The sequence below is a fragment of the Amphibalanus amphitrite genome, unplaced genomic scaffold (genome assembly GCF_019059575.1).
Source record: "Amphibalanus amphitrite isolate SeventyFive unplaced genomic scaffold, NRLGWU_Aamphi_draft 001923F_arrow, whole genome shotgun sequence".
Taxonomy (NCBI): Eukaryota; Metazoa; Arthropoda; class Thecostraca; order Balanomorpha; family Balanidae; genus Amphibalanus; species Amphibalanus amphitrite.
This window is the reverse complement of record NW_024883416.1, coordinates 39,248-57,261: the sequence shown is the minus strand read 5'-3', so window position 1 is coordinate 57,261 and position 18,014 is coordinate 39,248. Positions and strand designations below refer to the sequence as shown.

Below are 18,014 nucleotides of genomic sequence, written 5' to 3'. Positions count from 1 at the left end.
ACCGGTATTTTTATACATGCTACTAAATGCGTGAATAGAATAGTACGGCACTTTAACCCTCGCCCCGTTGGGGGGCCATTTTGGCCCCCCCCCCCCCCTGTGGTTTTCCTGAATAGCAAGAAAACGGCGGCGCGTAGCGCCGCCAAATTTTCAGTACCTTCACGGGCATCAATTTGACACCTTCACACCAAATTTCAAGTCTTAGGTCACCTTAGGTCAGGAGTTATTGAGGTCAAGCTGAGGTCATGTTCGAGCAAAAATGAGCAAAAAACATGCAATCTTGAAACGCTCACCAAATCTACAGTTATCAAGCAATTTCAAAGTTCTTTATATGGTCTAGTAGACAAACAGCGGCGCTACAAAACTGCTATCTCGGATTTTAAAATTTTGGGTTTTTGACCCCGAAAAATTCAAAAAATTGATTTTTTTTTAGAAAAAAACTAAAAAATCCAAAATTTTCCCGAATTTCGAAAAACGGAATATATGTGATAGTCCCTGCGCTCTTCTATATACATACAAAATTTCAGATCGATATCTCGTTTTTTGGCCAAGTTATAGCGAAAAAACTGTTCAAAAATGATGACGTCAAATTTTTTAGCTCAATTTTTAGCGATTCTAGACCACGTACGGCAAAAAAAGACCACCATTGAACTCCCCGTGACGAGCTGCATCGATTCGATACCCATTTTATGCAAGAATATTAACTTTGAAATTTGACCTACTTTGACCTGACCTTGACCTGACCTTGACCTGACCTTGACCTGACCTTGACCTGACCTTGACTAAAACGTGACCTAAGCTGGCCCCAAAGGCTGCCTGACCCACATAATCGCATTTGTCATGTAAAATGGACCATAAAACATGTATCACACGACACTTTCATATTGTGACCCCCCCCCCCCCCCGTGACCTGACCTCTGTGACCTGACCTGGTATCAGTGACCTCAAATAGCAAAATATGTGTTTGAAGAACATTTCCCCATCGATGATTTTCAATGAAATGCATTTTACTCGATTTTACAACGCATTTCTTGAAATGCCTGTAAACGGTGAAAATTAGAACTTTGACCTGACCTGTGACGTCGTCGGTTTGACCTAGGTCAATAAAATTGGGTCACAAGGTAGTTCCCTGATAGGGCTATCCAACACCGTTTGCCGCTTGTCGCTAGGCTGCGTGGTTCTCGAGATCTTAGGGGGGAGCAAAATGCCCCCCCCCCAACAGGGCGCGTTGCTCGGCAGAGCCCAACGGGGCGCGGGTTAAAAGATTGGGCGCAGGCTTTTTCAGGCAGTGTCACTGCAGGGACATACAAGATGAAAGAAATGTGTTCCATTGTCTCTTCAACAACTAACACATTTTCTAGTTTAAATTTCATTTTAAACGCACATCTGCAGCATTTAATTTAAATCACGCACGCTGAGATCTCATTAAACACCTTCATCAGTGGCCTGTGATACCAGTGCATGAAATTGCACCCCGGATACACATGAATCCAACCATCCAGATGTCTGGACACGACGTCCGAAGCCACGCCACTGCACACTGGTTAATTATGCTGCGTAATTCGGACAGAAAAGTGGGACAACGCAGCAACGCACTCATGCACCAACGCAGGGAGGACAAACTTTGGTTTTCCACCGTGCATCGTAAATGAGTAATGGGAATGGGCGGTACCAAACGGATACCCATCTATGGAGTGATAACGCTCGACTGGCCAACGATTCTAAATGTTTACAGTAAAATGTCGACGGAACAGCGCTTGCTGCATTCCGTATAGGGCATTCCATACCCATCATTAATTGAAAAGAAGTTCACTTGGGCGACCTGTGCCTTTTGCGCTGCATCGTTAGACAACTTATCTTTTGGCCTGTATTCCATCACATCTCTCACTCGCAGTGGCACTGAGCCCCCCACCTTTTGCCACGCATTGACCGCAAAGTTACCCAGTACCCACCTTTCACCGCGTATTCACCAGGTATTTACCCACCTTTTACCATGTACCACTCAGGGTTGACATCGGGTACGTAGATTTCCTCATCCACTGCTATGATGGCGTATTTTCCAGTGGACAGGTAGCCGGAGACGTACATATGTTCCACAAAGTCAACCAGGAGAATATGTTCGCCAACGAACACGTACACTGAAAGCAAGAGCTATTTGTCAGAGGGAACATATCGCAGACAACTCACCATTCACTTAGTTTTGTCGATGGTCATCGTTACAAAGGTCGCTTACCTCACCAGAAATGTTATCGGATGCCGTTACTATAAGCCGCTACTACTACTATAAGCCGTTACTATAAGCCGCTACTACTACTACTACTATAAGCCGTTACTATAAGCCGCTATTACTACTATAAGCTGTTACTAGATGCCGTTACTAGCATGTTCATAAATGCCATAACCGATCGCTGCGGAGGCCACTCGCAATGCCAGCAGTGGTCACAGGCCGAGGCGGTCTTTACGGAGGTCGGTCACAAGGTCACTCAGCTGGCAATGGGCGGTCATTTATCACTGGTGGCGTGTCCGGTGAATGGCTCAGAAATGCTACCGGACGCGTGTGGCCCCTCTGAGCCGTTAGGTAGCCCAAAACTGCTGAATGGGGCGCAGACTGAACACGACTGATTGAAGGAGACAAATGTCCAGAATTCCGCCACCTTTTCCGTCTGAAAGGTGAGCAATGAACATTGCCGTTTTTTATCAAATGACAGAAAATCCTTCACCGTGGTAGTGCCCGTGTAGAATGCACGACTTGCACGTACGTCGTACGTGGATGTTGAATGTATATCTGTATTTTCCATGTCCATTCTTGTCTAAGGCCAACGCAATGACTGAAACAGAACAATGAAGGATATGGGGCATCATGGCCAAACCCGTGATCAATAGATCACAATCAATGATTAGGTTGGTAGGTCATCGGCTACAAGCTGTTTTTCTCCTGTTTAAATATTTACTTTTACGTCTATAGGCAGTTATTAGGCTATTAGGCAGTTATTCATAACCACATAATAGCTGGCACACTGACATTGATTGTGTGTGTTTTTTTATTAACGAGATCCCCCATTCAATGTTGTATTCTAACAACTATGCAATATGCGTTGTTGATGTGGCAACAAACACATAAGTGCATACATATCTGGACATGACACATGTGAACGTTGTATTTCAATGTAAAATCTAACACAAGCCACTCAAGGCTGCCGGAATACTACTGCAGATATACCTTGTTAGTGTTACGTCTGGGACTGATGTGGTTTGATTCATGGTCCCATGACATGCATAGAGTACGAGTCCCAGAATGTTACAGTACCATGGAACACGCCACCACGTGTTCTCCACGTGGTAAATGTTTTAGGGAAACGCAACGACCGGTACGGGCGGCATACAGTGCCCTGCAGTTGGTGCCGTCTGGGTACAGCCTACGACGCATATTTCGTACATCATTTGTCGAATTTCAGCAGGCATATTTAAAAATTAGATTCAGCTTTATGTGATAATGCATCCCATCATTGTATGAACTCTTCTTACATCACAAAATAACATTCAACTTTCAAAAAGGAAAATAGAATATCGTTTTGAAAGAAGAGACAGTTATCAATAACAAAATATTACACGCAAACATAAGAAACTCTGAGAGATTGCAAACGATATAAAAACATAAATCCGTCAAAATGAAGACAGCATATTGCACAGACATGTAACTAAAAGTTTCGGCGCCCGAATCCTCCATCTCACACCTCTGACCTCCCTCGTGGCATCTCGATCTATTTCAATTGATGCGGATCGGCTAAATCTCCCCTTTCGCTGGACGGCTCAACCAAATGCATGCCAAGTGCCGTAGGGCCACCGTAGATCACCGATCCGCTATTGAAATAGCAGCACACACCTGGCGAAAGACGTGACGCACGGCCGCCGGGCTCGAGCTGCGCCAATCGAGGGTCGCCTCATGAATAACGATGCGATCACTGAATGTGTGAGCCGCAAACGCGTCCTGAAGAGTCATCCAGCGACGGAACGACTGCAGACTGATATCGTCTGGTATCTATGGCTAAAATATAACATGGAACCCGCTAATATTACGAGTACGGTTTCGAGCAAAGTAGCGATTACGATGGTCTCCGCATTCCGGAGCAAAAAAAAAGGAAAAATAATACAATATAATATAATACAATATAATAAAAATAAAAAGAAGAGAATCTATCGACATAGGGAGTAAAGACGGATAAACATTATTAGAGTGGTTTCGGGAAACAAACCTCTTACATCAGACGCAACCAACTGCATAAACAATTTAACGTCACAGCATTATATAATTGCGTCTTTCAATCGATAGCCGAGAGAAAGACAGAGTGGGAAAGAGAGATAGAGAGAAGGGGGTTCATTCAGACTCACCTCGAGTGCTCTCCCGGGTCCGAGCGATTTCATTCAGCGTGTCCTTGTGTGAGAAGGAGAGGTAGTTTCCGATGTTGTGAGACTTATGAACGTCCACTCCGTGGGCTAGTGCCAGATCCTGCCAAACAGAGACACATTGAAATATGACATCACCGCAACCATTTCAGCATCACCGCGCGTTCTTATACAGGAACTTTTCTCGGATTTCAGTCTCAAAACAGGCCAGCTATAAACTATGATTTCATGCATAAGTTAGTATCTATCTTCTATGAACTTTATTGTCAGGCGAAAATGTTTGTCCCAAAGCAAGAAAGATAAGAAAGCTACTTTACAGTAAGCAACGCTAATTTATCACAATATTCTTTCGATTCAGCAACCGTTTTGTGCGCTCAATCCAAGCCGCCTCTAGGGAATAAAGCAACTCCTTTTTTCCGGCAAGGAAACAGCGTTTTGCATTTCTTTTGGCGGGACGGCTCGGAAAACAGGCTTTAATTGGAGATAGTAAGGGTTCAGGTGCCTTTGTCAGCTGAACAGCTGCCTGGTGTTTGGGGAGACCTGGTGGTGATTATTAATTGCTGCATTTAGGATTTAACAGATTTTATATTGGACAAGCAGATGCCATTGCAACCTTTCTTTATCAGCTGCGTAATATAGGATGCAAAAACTATCTAACGTTACAAGAAAATAAAAGCATGATGATAGCAGAAGCATGGACGATGATGTCTTGGCATTAGGACAGCAACGCACTTTCTGATAAATAGTGTACTACGTTGATTATATATGTTGTTGTTAATGCGGAAGGTACACACATTCAAGATTGATGTGAACAAAGCGAACCAGAACTTCGAGTTAACTGAAAGTGCGCAAAGTTATGTGAAAAACATGGTGAAAAACACAACAGTTGGAGGGACTTCTGACCAAAAACCAGCAAGTAGTTAGTATGAAACAAAAAACGTTTATGTTAGTATATGGTAATTGCGTAGAGTCTTTGCAGCTGTGCCCGAGGTGACAGAGCCATCCATTGAGGTGCGAGGCAAACAATTCTATGACGTCACCGGGCGTTGGCTCGAGACTGCAGATGACAAGACGCACACAGAGCTTCTGTACATGCCTTATGGGGATTGAATGGCCACTGGCTCTGGGGGTGTGCGCGTCAGGCGCAGATTGCGCGGCTTTGTGTGTAGCAGAGCTGGGCGCGTTCCTCGATTTTCGGTAGTGCGTTAGCGTTCCTGCGTTCCTCCGGCCGCGGTTAGTGCGTTCCTGGAATAGCGTTCCTCAATTTTTTTTCGCTCGGTGCGTTAGCGTTCCTGCGTTCCTGCGTCCCAAACTATTAACCCGTATTGTATTCTGGCTCTACCAAGCAGCAAATCATACCAAAATCAGTGCAACGCAACACTGTAGCGGACAAAGTAGGCAAATCGCGCCAGTCCAACACTACAGGCGTGTTCTTCACAACCGAAGTCGTGGACAAAGAAATACCGCCGAACCACGCGGCGCGGGCCCAACCAAACACGGGGGGAATCGATCACAGAATACCCAGAATGGCGACGTGGGGCCGAAAAGCAGCTCGACATCTCTTTTCCGAATCGAATATCTGAAATACGTTTTACCAATATCATCCGTAGGGTTTTCAAAAAAATACGACCTGCTTAAAAACAATAGTTAAGTTGAAAGATGTATCTAAGTAAAAGTTATCATATTTACTTTACACATTTAATGCCTGAAACCGAATCGAATAGTGAACATCACCACTAAATCTAAACAAGCCTTCCTCGATTCGACCGACAAGTGGCGCCTCTACCGGCAAACACACGTACTCGAGATTCAAACATTTGACACAGAGGTCGTTGGCAGCAATATGATTTTTCGGGTGGTTCCGCAAGAACGCAGGAACGCTTCAAAATTTCGGGTGGTGCGTTCCTCTTACTTGCGTTCCTTTGAAAAACTTTGCGTTCCTGCGTTCTTGCGTTCCTAAAAAGGGCGGTGCGTACGTACGGAAGAACGCAGGAACGCACTAAAGGAACGCACTTGCCCAGCTCTGGTGTGTAGTTACACAAAACGCTGATGAAATGTTTGCGCCAAAGGTGGGGTAATTAAGGACTTGAGAAGAGATCGATGTCTGGTTCTCTCGTCGCGGTTTGAATGAAACGTAGTGAACAAAACAAGATACCATGAACTGATTTTAGGTTTGTTTGTTTGGTGCTTGTGGCAAGTCGGATTTAGTGGCAATGAAGGTATCTCGATAACAAACTGTTGTGATTTATAACCCAGGGATAATTAACGTCATCCTCACCCTGATGGCGTCGGCGATCATGCTCCACTCCTTCTTTGTGGAGCGCACCATGACGATACGGTCCCAGCCGAACCTCAGCAGCAGCGATACCACCGACTTGGAGATCTTGGTGGACGGCGGACGGGTGCGAGCCGTCGTCGGGTAGGTCTCCTTGTCCGAGACGCGCGGGTCAGAGCATTGCTGTGGGTACAGAGAGGGGGTGGGGTTATACGGCTGGTGGCCGTGAGGGGCTGTCATCTGGCTTTCTGGATTCCCTGACCCATTTTGAGCATGTGCACTAGAAAATGGAAAATGAAAATAAAAAGCAGATCTATTTTCGACAACACTCAACACTCCGACCACTCTTAAACCCCCCTCTCTCCCTCCCTCTCTCTCTCTCTCTCTCTCTCTCTCTCTCTCTCTCTCTCTCTCTCTCTCTCTCTCTCTCTCTCTCTCTCTCTCTCTCTCCCCTTTATATTTCTCTCTCTCTTTCTCTCTCTATCTCTATCTCTATCTCTATCTCTATCTCTATCTCTATCTCTATCTCTATCTCTATCTCTACCTCTATCTCTCTCCCTCTCTCTCTCTCCCTCTCTCTCTCTCTCTCTCTCTCTCTCTCTCTCTATCCCTCTCCCTTTCATGTTCTTCCTCTGTTTTTTTCGTTTTCTGCTCAGAGATTGTCTCAGCCGTTCCATCTTTGTGCTGTCTGAATATCAGGCCGCGGTCTCTTGAGAGACCGTGTAAAAGCTTCCGCTCCATGCAGCCAGGACGGAACTCACCATGACACGAGCACGCTAGAGCGCCGTCCCAGGATGCAAGGAGCATGAAGCACGCTATGAACACAATTATTCCACGAGGCTGACCTCTCTCATGTCACAAACAATAATGAAGACCAACTCAATATATGAACGTACAATGGCGTTAGAAGATCACAAAGAGCTGAGCTGGAAAGTTCTATGGAATGATGTACAACATAATTGGTTCAATTGTGTTCATATAGATAGGGCATGTAGTGGGATCAGTTGATTCACATTCGCAATTTAGGTCCATGCCTTCTCAGCACTTTCCATAAAAAACATCGCATATTTTCCGCTCCCGACACGCATCTCAGTGTGTATGAGTCAATTTGTGATATGCACGCTTGAAAGATGTGTCCCAGGCTTTAGCAAACCCTCCAAAAAGGCTAGAGTCGGCGCAGTTCCGCTAGCCCGCGCCCCGTAGGGGGGGGGGCCGAAACGGCCCCCCCCCTGTCCTTTTCGGTCGATATCTCCTAAACGGCTGGAGATATCGCCACCAAACTTTCAGGACCCCTCCGGGCATCAATTTTACACATTGTGACCAAAAATTTTTTCCAGAGGCTATGATAGGTTGGCCACAAATGACGTCAGAGTGACGTCATGTTCTGTCATTTTCGACCGAAAAAAGACCTTCGCGAGAAGACCTGTCAGGACTACAGCTTTGAAGATACAGAAAAATGATCAAGACATAAAAGGTGTAGAATTGACAGGGCTACAAAACTGCTATCTCGAATTTCTGAAATTTTTGAGTTTTGACCCCCAAAAATCAAAAAAACATTTTTTTATATATTCGCCAAAAATCCAAAAAGTTTTTTGAGTTTCGAAAAAAAACCGGAATATATGTGATAGTGCCTACCGTCTTCTATCTACATACCAAATTTCAGATCGATACCTCGTTTTTTGGCCAAGTTATAGCGAAAAAACTTCAAAAATGATGACGTCAAATTTTCAAACTCAATTTTTGGCAATTCTAGAACTCGTAGAGTAAAACGAAGACCACCATTAGACTCCCCGTGACGAGCTGCATCGAATCGATACCCATTTTATGCAAAAATATCAACTTTGAAATTTGACCTAATTTGACCTGACCTTGACCTGACCTTCACAAAAACGTGACCTAGGCTGGCCCCAAAGGTTGCCTAACCCACATAATCGCATTTGTCATGTAAAATGGACCATAAAACATGTATCACACGACACATTCATATTGTGACCCCCGGTGACCTGACCTCGCTGTGACCTGACCTGGTATCAGTGACCTCAGATAGCAAAGTATGTGTTTGACGAACATTGTACCATCGATGGTTTTCAATAAATTACCAATTTACTCGCTTTCACAGCACATTTCTTGAATTGCCTGTGAACGGTGAAAATATGACATTTGACCTGACCTGTGACGTCATCGGTTTGACCTAGGTCAATGAAATTTGGTCACAAGGTAGTTCCCGGGTGGGGCTATCGAACGCCGTTTGAATTTTGAAAATCGGCCGGTAACTTTCCGAGATCTTAGGGGGGGGCCGAAACGCCCCCCCCCCCCCCCTACGGGTGGTAGGGTCCGCCGGTAGCCCTACGGGGCGCGGGCTAGATAGACGTCAGCTGATTCAGATGGTGATAATTTACAGCTGACGATTTTATTTCTAAAGCCACAAATGAATTGTCAACAAATGCTGTCCTAGGCACCGCCTTAATTTTCCCTACAATTCATCCTTATCACATAACACATTCCGGTAGTTTCTGAAAGACGGGCGAGCGTCCCTCTCGTCAGTCTCAACGGTATCACTTCGTGGAGCTCCTCAGTTACACCGTGCAGCTTATATACAAGCCCGACTTTGCCAGCCATTCCGCAATAGGCGTCTCAGCTCCGCCTTTGCATTCTGGAATCAATCTCAAATCCACTTCAGCCAACTTAACCACAAAATGCCCGAAATAGCTTGCGGTGAAAAATCATAAAAGAGAAGTCTCCGCGAACCAAAACGATCTATTCTCCCCATATCCTGCAAAATCCCATCTTACATACGTTTCAATTCCTCCAGCACCATAGATCGCACACGTTGCCTACAGCGTCACGTCAGTTAGGGGAATAAAATAATAAAAGGAATACAATAAACATGAAGAAGAACATCGCTAATAACAACAAACCATATTCAATGACCGGAGATACATGAGCGAAGCATTGCAAACGAATTGCAAACGAAATAAGCGTATTACAAGCTAATTACAATTTGGAGCTGATGGGAAAATCCGTTCCTGATAGGTCCAAGTAAATGCACCCGTTCCTATGCATTTTCTTGCTCATGCATTTGGGGCCACGGTTACTTTTCAGAATTAGCCATTAGCACGTTTGGTCCAGAGGTGTTCACGGTCCGCGCAATATTGTGAGAGTCGTTTGCGGTCGTTTGGTGACTGGTGTGGAGACTGATAGGAGGGCCGCACACCACGGGCTCAGCTGGTGTCACGCGTAATCAACTTACGGGAATGACGCATTATCATGGATGGCGACAGCGCGCCTATAAGGCCAGCATAAACAGCGGCATGGCCCGGTCAACGGAAATACCCGAACGCGCTCACACTGCGGTGTGCACGGCGATGGCTCCCAAAAACCATAACCAGGCATAGTTAGTCACTCGATCAACATTCCACAAATGACTATGCCCATGTATGTACTTATGCACTTCCAGGGATCTAGCTTCAGCTGTTTTTATCCGCATTCTTATTTAAAGCATAGCAGAAATTATAAAATAACTGGCAGTTGACAACAGCAAAAGGTTCTTCGACAGATGAAATATCAAGCCTGGGTGACAGTTCCAAGTAGGCACGGCCACCTTCGCGACACCTAACATAGTCGCCCAGTAAGTGCCCCAACGCATTCTCATCCACCATTCTGCCTACCCGCTGTTATCTCCCGCTCTCATCAATGACTCGATTGCGCCCCGGGGGGCGGCACTGGCGTTCGCCGCGATCCCAGTGCGACATTAGCGCTGTCTAAATTGCGTTAGCTGCAGGTCTGTGAACTGGGTCTGCACCACAGTCGGCCGGTGATTGCCACCAGAGCTCGACGCTCCCAAAACTGAAACGGGAATCAGCCGGCTGGAGCGGAGGCTGTCGATAGTTTTCGCGAAATATCAGCTGCTTGAATCCGGTGTGGAAATTGAGTGTATCGATTCATAGCATAATTAGATTAGCGAGCAGTGCGCACCTATGTAAGGCATCCTACAGGGTGTTTCACTAAAAGTGTCAAAAAGTAAATGCCTATGAAAGATATATAGAATATGCAAATCACGTGTCTGCGCACGTGGCTTTGTTGCAAATTTTTGGACATTTATTATTTATCCATTTAAGATATATTTTACACTTATACGGAGCGAGGGCAGTAGGCCAAAGTTACTAGTCATTTTTTCCTTATGCAGAACAAGAACAGGTTATTTACACCGCAACAGGAGGGATGAATTACACTTATGTACATTTGGTGCCATCAGAAACATTGAAACCGTATGCCGACTTTTCAGGAAACTTTTTACTCTCTCACCTCGCTACGTTCCAGATTATAAAAGTTTCAAAGGGCTTGTTGAGAGGTTTAAAAGGGTTCCTTCGATGCCAGTTCCAGTCCAAAAAAGGCGGGGTTGCCCCCACCTCTCGGCGGAAACCGTTGAGAAGGTCAGGGTCTTTTTGAGGGCCTTTGAAGATAACAAGAAGCTAATTCCAACATCAGAAATAGCCAGGGCCTTACAAGTTATTAAAATCAACCACTGTAACGGCTGTAGCCACCAGGAACTGACTGGACCAGAAGCTCCTGGGCCGAATAATCAGCTGCCTTGCCGCCCGCCCCTGGCCAGCGCGAAGCCCCGATCTGTCACCGCTAAGCCTCTGGTTTGGTCAGTGACTCAGTAGCTCTCGCAGAGCTGAGGAAGACTCAAGTCGCATCACTTCGGGAGCTGAAGAGCACAATTCAAGGCTTTGCCGACAGTCTGGACGCTGAAGATGAAAACGGGCTGTGAGGCACCTCCGGACACGTGCCGAAACGGTGCATCAAAAGAAGGGGCAGATGTGTGGAATAGGTTTGAGTGACGGTGATATCGTTTTTATATATTCAAATGTCCAACAATTGCGGATGAAATGATATGCAAATTTCCTTAGAAAACATTGTTATTATGTGCATTATGACCTTTTACTTTTTGACACTTTTAGTGAAACACCCTGTACAAACACGGAACGGCCATGAACACATCAACATTCCGTTCTTAGCTGTAGAAAAGCGTACTTTGCATCTACTTAGATCGGATCAAGCCCAGCACAACATGAAAATACCTTATTTAATTATATCTGTACCGATATCTTGCTCACAACATTGGCAGAATGTGTCAGCATTGAACATGACAACAGAAACAAGGTATGTACGAGTAGAAAAAGAAACGAGTAGAAGTGGTCGTCATGAGCCACAGCGAATGATGTAGGCATTTTGTAGTTGCTGGTCCCTAAGGCCCCCACGGGCCGACCAATTCGCGCTTTACCTGGCATAGATAAGCACGGGCTTTGACATGATGATTTTGTTCTCATTTGCACATTGAATTGATCATTAAAAAAGAATAAGGTCATAAGGTCTAGACAAGATTAATCGTGTTGATCCGTCAGCGCAAGGCAATTGAAGCTGGGAGCTCTCCGTTTATGGAAGCAATCAATTTTGTATCTCTCAAAACGAATAATACGGTCACACTTATAAGCTTATAAATTGGAGATGATCCACAGTCATCACTCATCGTATCCGTGCTGGCTGTTGGTGGAGCGTCAGGCGACGCCAGTTCAGGAAGGTCAGTGCCCAGCGAAGCATCGGGGGTGCCGCCAGATCAGGCAGGTCGATGGAGCGTCGGGTGTAGGTCAGGTAAGTCCGTGGAACATCGAGTGCTGCAAGGTCAGGTAGGTCGGCGGCAGGTGGGGCGCCGCCAGGTCAGGTAGGTCGCCGGCGCGTCGCCCTGTTGCATGCCCTAATGGCGCGGTAAAGGTCAGATGTGTGACCGCACGCTGCAGTCTGTTTACCGGACCAGCACTACGCCGGCCGCAGCGCGCTAATTGGATACAAGAGTCAGATGAAACGACCGAGAAAGTTTGATCGGAAAACTCGTAAAAGGAAAATTGTCAACGGGGCAAGCGCCATTAGGAAACGTTCAGGGTAAGATTCGCTAACCATAAATATATACCTGCCTTAAATGTCTAGCCACACAAACACGCACCTTCCTAAAAACGCACTCAAACAGAAGTCACGTACATTTTACAGTGCACACACCCTCATTGTTCTTAATGATATGGCTTGAATTTGTATCCAATATCTAATAAATTTGTACTTATCGCGCAAGAAGTTTCTACATGGGCTGAAAAAGACGCAAACAATTATCAATTATCATGATTCTTGTATTTGTACAGTGGTATAACTCCCATCGCAATAACGTTTGTATTTGACGAAACCTGTTGTGGAAATTGAAAGCAATTTGATGGGGCGCTTATATTACACTACGCTTCAGTTGAAATTATTGCTCCAGGGTTCAATAAAAGAGACCATTGTTGGATTAAACTTCAGCCTAGCGAGACCGATGACGTGCTCTGATAGGAGAATTATCCTGGACCAGTCGGCAGGAAGAACGATCTTTGATGTTGAAAGGACGGTCTACAGAGCTCGGTGTGGGGTCGATATAATAGATATTGATCGGAAGGGGCGCCTCAAACTGCCCAACTACTGCCGAAGTTGCGAAGCCCCTGTAGTCCCAGTATTTGAGCTTCAGTCATAAGCATTTGCATTTTATTTATACCCTAATCCTCAAGGCTTACTCGCTTTCATCGAGCGGAAATGTCATTGTCTTCGAGGAAATATTCAATCAAAAATATAAAACGATGGAGCGAACAGGAAATGGCACCCCAACAGGTGACGCAGCTTGTTTGCTTGCGTCCGAATGCTTGAGAAGTGGGCGTTTTGTATACATATCAGTGCATCAGTTACAACTTACAGCGTGAAGAAATGACTGACCGCGTTTGGCTCTCGTCGTCTTTGATGATCACCCGTTCAATTTGTATTTGAGTTTGACTTTGAGTTGTTCCGGTGTATTTGAGCGCCAAAAGGTTGGGTTCTGAGGATCAAAGGCTTCCTTACCCCTAACCAGGAAGTAAGCATGGCAACGTGCTTTCCAGGGAGACGCAAAACGTCACAGCAGCTGAAGTAGTCCAAGTCAATTGGAAGCTAGTGGAGTTCAACATCTAAAGAACTGCCCTAAATACGAGTTTCTTTCTGTCTGCGTTCTCAGCATTACAATCGAGCGATTCGGGCACCACATCGTGTGACAATGGGTCGGCCTACATCGCGCTCCTGACAATGGGTGCCCAAACAACGGACTAAGTGGTTACAAGGCGGGCGATTCACACAGGTGGACACATAGGAGGGAATAATTGATTCATACCCTCGTCACCATTAGTCGAAATTTCCAGGGTATTAAGTACAGTAACATCAAGCATCCGAAGCGTGCGTGGATTCAGGCCGAAACCGTGTTCCGAATGGATCACCTGGCCTTTTGATTAAGCACATGCTATTTCTAGCTAGCTAGATGACTCCGGAACTTGTTAAGTGTTCTTGAAGTTGTATGTAATCGTTGATCAATGCAGGTCGACTGAGAACATCAATAGCTGTAAACATGGAACAGGGCCAGCGAGCTCCTCCGGTCTGAGCGGATAGGTATTGGGTTAGAGTTCTGCACGGCTGCAATTTTCCACAGCCTAGCCGCCCCGCAGCCGTGGCTCCACAGCCACAGCCGCCCACAGCCGTGGCAAACTGTGGGCAGCCAGCCGTCAGCCGGCCGTGGATACTTTCAATGAAATGCAACCAATTAGTATATAATAAGTTGTTTCTGGTTGAAACATATAGCCAAAAGCACATTGCAATGGGCTATAGATTCTCATCTCAAGCTCATGAAGCATCATAGGTTAAGTGGTTGTGTATCTGGCTTTAGGCGGAAGGCCTGAAGCCTGATGCGCATCGCATGCCTACACAAGCCCTTGCAAGGGGTTAAGAAAGATGGGTAGGTAGGTACCTATGTACAGAGGTACACAAATAGCCCAGCCTGTCTCCTACACGGTCTCCGATGGCTCCGGTTTGTCTCACCGATCATCCTTAGGTATATCTCAACATATCTATACTTTCAAGTAAAGCTGGTTATTTACATTACAGTGATTTATATTTACAGGACGTAAACGCTATTCCTGAAGTGTTTTTATTTCTGAAGCTATCCGCAGATATATCGTCATTTTTTAAGAAGCCGACAGACATACAGTATGCGCTGATTTGGGCAAAGTGCGAGGCAGGACTTGGTACACCTCCACCTGAAATGCATACTGGACACTGGTGGTGTATAAATAGACTAGAGTGAGGCGGTCTGGTTGTTGACTGTGTCTGGAAACACTGGAAAGTCAAGAACTACCCTCATAAAACCACCGGGACTCTCAATTAATTCCTCTCATCCAATGAGGGTTCAGTTCCACATGGACCAGACGGGCGTCCATCTGCCGTCCCATAGCGTCCCTCTCCCGTTTAGTGGGGCAGTTACTACTTGGCGGGCTGAAGGTGAAGTGACGTAACGCTGCAGTGTACGGTGCACATCAGTGCTTCTGTTTTGGAATATGAAACTTTAAGGAGTGTGTAACAAGTTTTTTCCTGGATCAACATTACTTCATTTAGGTAAGAAAACATTATTTGAGGACGATTTTGCAATATTTGCTAATGGGACGAAGCCCATTAAATTGCTATGGAATACCTATCATATTGAGGAGCACAAACGTTCAGAAAACGTTTTGACTGTAGGCTTTAAGAAGCGGCTTTAAATCCTTTTATAATCCATCGCTGACTACATCTAGGTATACTGCAATCTTTACACATTTCACGTGCATCGCTAATCTCTTCGCTAATACAGATCCTGGTCTATTTTTTCTTGCTTAGCAAACCTCAGCTGTCTTGTAAAATTTTCACGACGCATTCATACATTACAGTTTAGAGGCAGATAAATCCGATATTCCTGTTTTCTGCGTGGCTCTGTGAGGTCGGTCCCTGCCATGGATGGTGTGAGACCATCCATGCTGCCGATCGTTCGACGCGCTAGTTTTATTGGGGGTTATATGACCGAAGGACATCGACGAACTGCCTCGCCTGGCGGGGTCACCAATGTGGAACACGCTGCCGGTTTTTCCGAAGTAAAACTGGAGATTTGCTAGAAAAAGTTAGACTAAGTGAAATTAATGTACTTAGCCATATGAAAGCAAATGTTTGACAGAAAGTAAGCGGCCATTTTGTCGCTGCTGGAGACAACTGCCGGAAAACTAACTGCATTCCCGCAACATCCAATTACTCATCGATACGTATCAAATGAAGCAGGGCAGATTACCATATTATTTTTCTTAGGATGTCGGAATATAACAACATGTTAAAATACCAAAAAGGTGCAATATCCTTGTTTATAGCACAGCCTTTGTTCCGAGTCTGTGCCTTTGGATGGATCTCATGTGCTTAAAATCTTTAGAAAAATGCACTAAGTATCCATTTGAATTATTACTTATGCCAACATGAATGGTAGAAGAATAATCAATTGTAATTTATTGTCAAGTCTAGATGTGTTTTCTCCGCTGTCAATGACTGATTTCTTCTTGCTGAGTAATGTTTTGCAACCTATTAATTTCTATGCCAGTGGTGGCTCAAATATTGCTGTTATAGCTATGCAATGTGTAATCTTATATTGCTTAAATAAAGTTAGGCAAATTCAACTGAAATCATGACTGTAATATTTGAAATATGTCATCTGATTGACCTTCATCATACCAACATATAGCCTGGGCAAGGATTATGTCAAAAATGGCAAGGCAAGAGGAAAATAGAACAAGTCAGATTGTATTGCCAATGCCACTCCTTTAGTCAGAGAATGAGGACAAGATATAAGCAAAAAGCACAGATCACCTTGAAATCTTGAAATCATTGTCAAAGCCTACCTACCTGACAACTTGTATGGTCTCCCTCTTTTTAAAGTAATGCAATGCATTAGGTAGGTACATTGCTAGGTGTGAAATTTATGAAGAACTTCACAAACCCCATTACAAATAAGTTTTATAAGCATATGCTTCAAATTGCTATGCTTCCCACACTAACTGAAAGGTTTTTGAGCAAACTCATGAGCAAACTCCATGCCGGCATATCTTGTTATTGAGTAAACATGTTGACTACTTAACCGACCATTCCTTTTTCTATTATCATATTAATTACAATTCTACACAGACCTGTAGACAATTCATGACAGACACATTTTCCACCCACAAAATTATTATATACACAACTGAGCACAAAGCCTATGTTGAAAATAATCACATATCTCTGTTGCATTTTTGCTGTATAGGTACCTGTCTATAAAACATGAATAATTTGATGTTGTGAGCCTTGTGCCCAGATGAATGTTTGTGGTAATTGGTGTTACAACAAGGAAATTGAAAATTTGTCATGCAGTTTAGGGAAGTTATACCTAGGTAATGTTCAAAATGAAGTGAGATGACTTCAATTACTAAATCTCCAGTACATTGAAGAGCCATATATTCTTTTGAAGGAAATTATTAGGTACCTATTTACATTAGAGCTAGGTAGGTAGTTACCTGCATGTTAGCATCTTTCAATGTTGTTCTTAATCAATCAAAATGAATGGATTTTTTTTTTAAGTAGAAGTGATGAGATAGGATAGGTAAATCAATTTAACAATTCATTTGACTTTCGGTTTCAGTTCTCATCAAGCCAATTAGGTTGGGTACCTACCTACTTAACAGCACATCAATAATCGCTCCCCAAAATGCCCCCTGCCACGAACCTCTTATGAAGAGTTTATAGAAGTGCAGGCTGCAGATTTCCGGCCTATGCAGAGTTTTCATTTCTTTGGCAATTCCTTAACTCCACTTGGAGCTCACAACCTTCTATTACCACACCATCACAAAATATAATGTGAAAGTCCTCATACACTTTGCTTACACTGCACAAGACACACATCCACAGCACAGTGCAGCAACTGAAGCGAGCTGTTCACTGTTACAATTATCTTTCAAATTCAACTGACACCGATAGCTGGTTACCACGCAACGCGCTAAGCAAATGGTGTCAGCTTGTCCCACGAATGGCGGTTGCTATGGAAACCAGCTGACGAAACTTTACCAGAACCCATTTTCGAACAGGAGTTTTGTTTTAACTGATAGGCGCCCCAAGAATTTGTGCGCCGTTTTTCGGAACATGCCCACCACTTTCGCAGTTTTTCATCCTACATTTTACCTACACGGTGTCTCATGAGACACAATGTTAATCCAATGGGAACTGTCTCGTGGGTGTCTCATGGAGGAGATTTGTAGGAACTGTTTTTGAAGACACGTAAAGAAATGTAATGACCAAATGCCGTTGACAGCTGATTGTACCGACCAATTGCTACCAGTTAGCTGTTTTTATAGTCATTTTTGTACAGAAAACACAAACTGAAATCTGTCTCGCGGCTACCCTCTTAGGCTCTTTC

At 44.5% G+C, this 18,014-nt stretch overlaps 1 protein-coding gene across 1 annotated transcript in view; it reads right to left on the bottom strand.

The window, feature by feature from the left end:
• The window catches only part of LOC122375798 (guanylate cyclase 32E-like), a gene marked incomplete at its 3' end in the record, with an annotated part of 77,543 nt that overhangs the window by 31,339 nt on the left and 28,190 nt on the right, over window positions 1-18,014 (bottom strand). Inside the window, exons 3-5 of the mRNA XM_043355327.1 lie at window positions 6,683-6,862; window positions 4,390-4,507; window positions 1,986-2,138 (exon numbers count right to left, since the gene is read on the bottom strand). Coding sequence (XP_043211262.1) covers window positions 1,986-2,138; window positions 4,390-4,507; window positions 6,683-6,862 — 451 coding nt within the window. The remainder of the gene's footprint in view (window positions 1-1,985; window positions 2,139-4,389; window positions 4,508-6,682; window positions 6,863-18,014) is intronic.